A 2,574-nucleotide genomic window follows, 5' to 3' on the forward strand; every position below is an offset into this window, starting at 1 on the left:
TTCACAGCAGCTTAGCTGCTGAAACCTCTCTTCACAAAGACGGCAAGCCTGGGAGTCTGGGATGTCCATGGAAAGATCTAAGGTTATCCCTGCTCGGCACACACCGAAATGAGCATCAAAGAGAACACAGGCAGGAGTTTCTGCAGTGACCTGGTAACCACAGCCTCTGAAGAAGGCCCAAACCATATTCCTCATTCTCTAGCCCACACTGTCCAAAGGGCATCAGAGTGCTCCTCCTCTACAGAGGAATCACTTCTGGAACCAGGAAATGGATTCTACTTGCCAACACTGCCCCCGAGAGAATAAGAAAAAGGCTGACCAGTCCACAGTTTTCCAATGACAATGAGCAGAGGCAGTAACCAGCACCTGGGGCTCCAAGAAACCTCCAGGCAAAAACTTACACCAGAGTTCATAGTAGTAGTTGCAGCACTGAGACTGTCCACAGCAGTGTCCTGTGTCACAGATGTAGCTCTGATTGTTGGTACCCACACAGGTTTCCTTATCCTAAAAAATAAATAAATAAATAAAATTTAGCATATTAAATTACTTCTCATCCCCCTCTTTCTGGTCATCTGCTCACTCTCCACCAAAACGGTTTGTGTCAATATTTATTCCATTAAGAAAAAAATATTAGGACAGCAAATGTAAGCGGGGAGGGAGAATGGTTTATTAAAGGGGGAAGAGGCCCTGGGCCAGGAAGCTCAGTTGGCTGGAGCATCGTCTCAACATGCTAAGGTTGTGGGTTCGATCCCCGGTCAGGGGACATATAAGGGTCAACCAATGAATACATAAATAAGTGGAATGGCAAATCAATGTTTCCTTCCCCTCCCTCTCTCTCCTCTCTCTCTCTCTCTCTCTCTCTTTCTCTCTCTAAATCAATCAATAATTTTTTAAGGGTCCACATTAAAAAAAAAAAAAAGGAAGAAAAGGATTCAGCACACACAGCTGACTGGTAAAGAGCAGAGTTCTTCTCCGACAGGAAAGGGTTATGTCACTTTCTTTATGTCCAAGCAGAAACACTGGATAGTCCAGTGCTATTTAAACTCAGCTGGTAACAAGGCGATGATTCTCCTGTAATTAGCAGTGGTTTTAAATAAAACCAGCTTTTCTGTGAAAGTTCCTGGAATAATTACTGCAGTATGGATTCTAAGATTAGGATTAGCATCTAGTTAGGCATTCCATCCTCCCTTCAAAACACAAGATCTCCAAGGTTAATTACACTGTGATTCAAAAAAGGGCTAAAAAACCAGCTACTGAATTCTTCACTTTTAAGAGTTGACCTGCTCAAGTGACCTAGCCCAAATTCAATTTGCTAGATCATGTTTAGCATACTGATTAATCTCTTAATAATCTGGACTGGATATAGGATTCATACTGTCCCTTCCCAGGGACAGCTACAGAAAAGGTACTGCTGGGTAACCATCTAGCAGTTTTTGCCAAATTCTATTCGCAGCACTGGGGAATGGAAGTGGAGGTGAAAAAGATTTTTTACTTATATAATCAATAAAGAAAAAAAATTAAAATTAAAAAAAAAGATTTTTTACACTTCATACTTTAAATATGAAATATCCCACCAGCCAACCTGAACTTCAGCCCAAAATGTTCTCTGGACCACAATGTATATGATGAGACCTATAAAACACCTGCTCTATCTGGCTTTCAACATTTCTTTCTTCTAAAGAAGTAACCCATGGATTTACTGAACACTGTTTTGTGCTAAGCACTGAGCTGGGTAAGAGGACTATGCAAAGATAAATAAGACATTGTTCCTATCCTCAAGAAGCTCAGAGTTAAGAAGGGGAAAAACCCTGCTCAGCAAAGAAACTCAAACCACAGTATTGTATTTGCTGCTACTCAGGCTGACCCTGCCCACAGCACACATCCAGGCAGATGCCTGCCAGTGGAAACCTCAGTCACATGGCCAGTCCATGCTCTCCGGACCTGGCTTTCCTAGTCTGTCTGCTTGGCCAAGGGTACAAACACTCATGCCAGTGCCTGTCTACAGGGATAGGGGCCGGAGAGCCACAATACAGGTACCTGAAGCCATAAGGACTAAAAACCAGATCCCTGGCTCAGTGAAGGTTTCCACCACACATCCTCAGGTGTTTCCTGCTCTTTAAAGAATCTTACACACACACACACACACACACACACACACCCGTGTAAAGGGATTTAGGAAGAAGAAACATGGGAAAGGCATTTGTAAACTCTGACAATGAGGGTTTCACAATATTGCAAACAATTCTTCCTATCTTTGCCTTCCTATGTATACCATATACAGAATACAATCACCTGTGAGGCCTGGCGCACATAGAGAAAGCAGATCTGTGCTCACTTTTGCTAGAACACACACTCTCTGACTTCAGAGTAAAACACTGCTTTCATAAGGATATCAAAAAGTTTCTCCCAGCCCGGCCGGCATGGCTCAGTGTTTGAGCATTGACCTATGAACCGAGAGGTTACAGTTTGATTCCCAGTCAGGGCACATGCCTGGGTTGCAGGCTCGATCCCCAGTGGGGACGGTGCAGGAGGCAGCCAATTAATGATTCTCTCTCATCATTGATGTTTCTAGCT

General features: G+C 43.4%; 1 protein-coding gene across 1 annotated transcript in view; it reads right to left on the reverse strand.

Annotated features, from left to right (window-relative positions):
* WBP1L (WW domain binding protein 1-like) overlaps positions 1 to 2,574 on the reverse strand; it is a 34,866-nt gene that overhangs the window by 12,876 nt on the left and 19,416 nt on the right. Inside the window, 1 exon segment of the mRNA XM_006756465.2 lies at positions 402 to 504. Coding sequence (XP_006756528.1) covers positions 402 to 504 — 103 coding nt within the window.

This window comes from Myotis davidii, unplaced genomic scaffold (assembly GCF_000327345.1).
Source record: "Myotis davidii unplaced genomic scaffold, ASM32734v1 scaffold332, whole genome shotgun sequence".
Classification (NCBI taxonomy): domain Eukaryota; kingdom Metazoa; phylum Chordata; class Mammalia; order Chiroptera; family Vespertilionidae; genus Myotis; species Myotis davidii.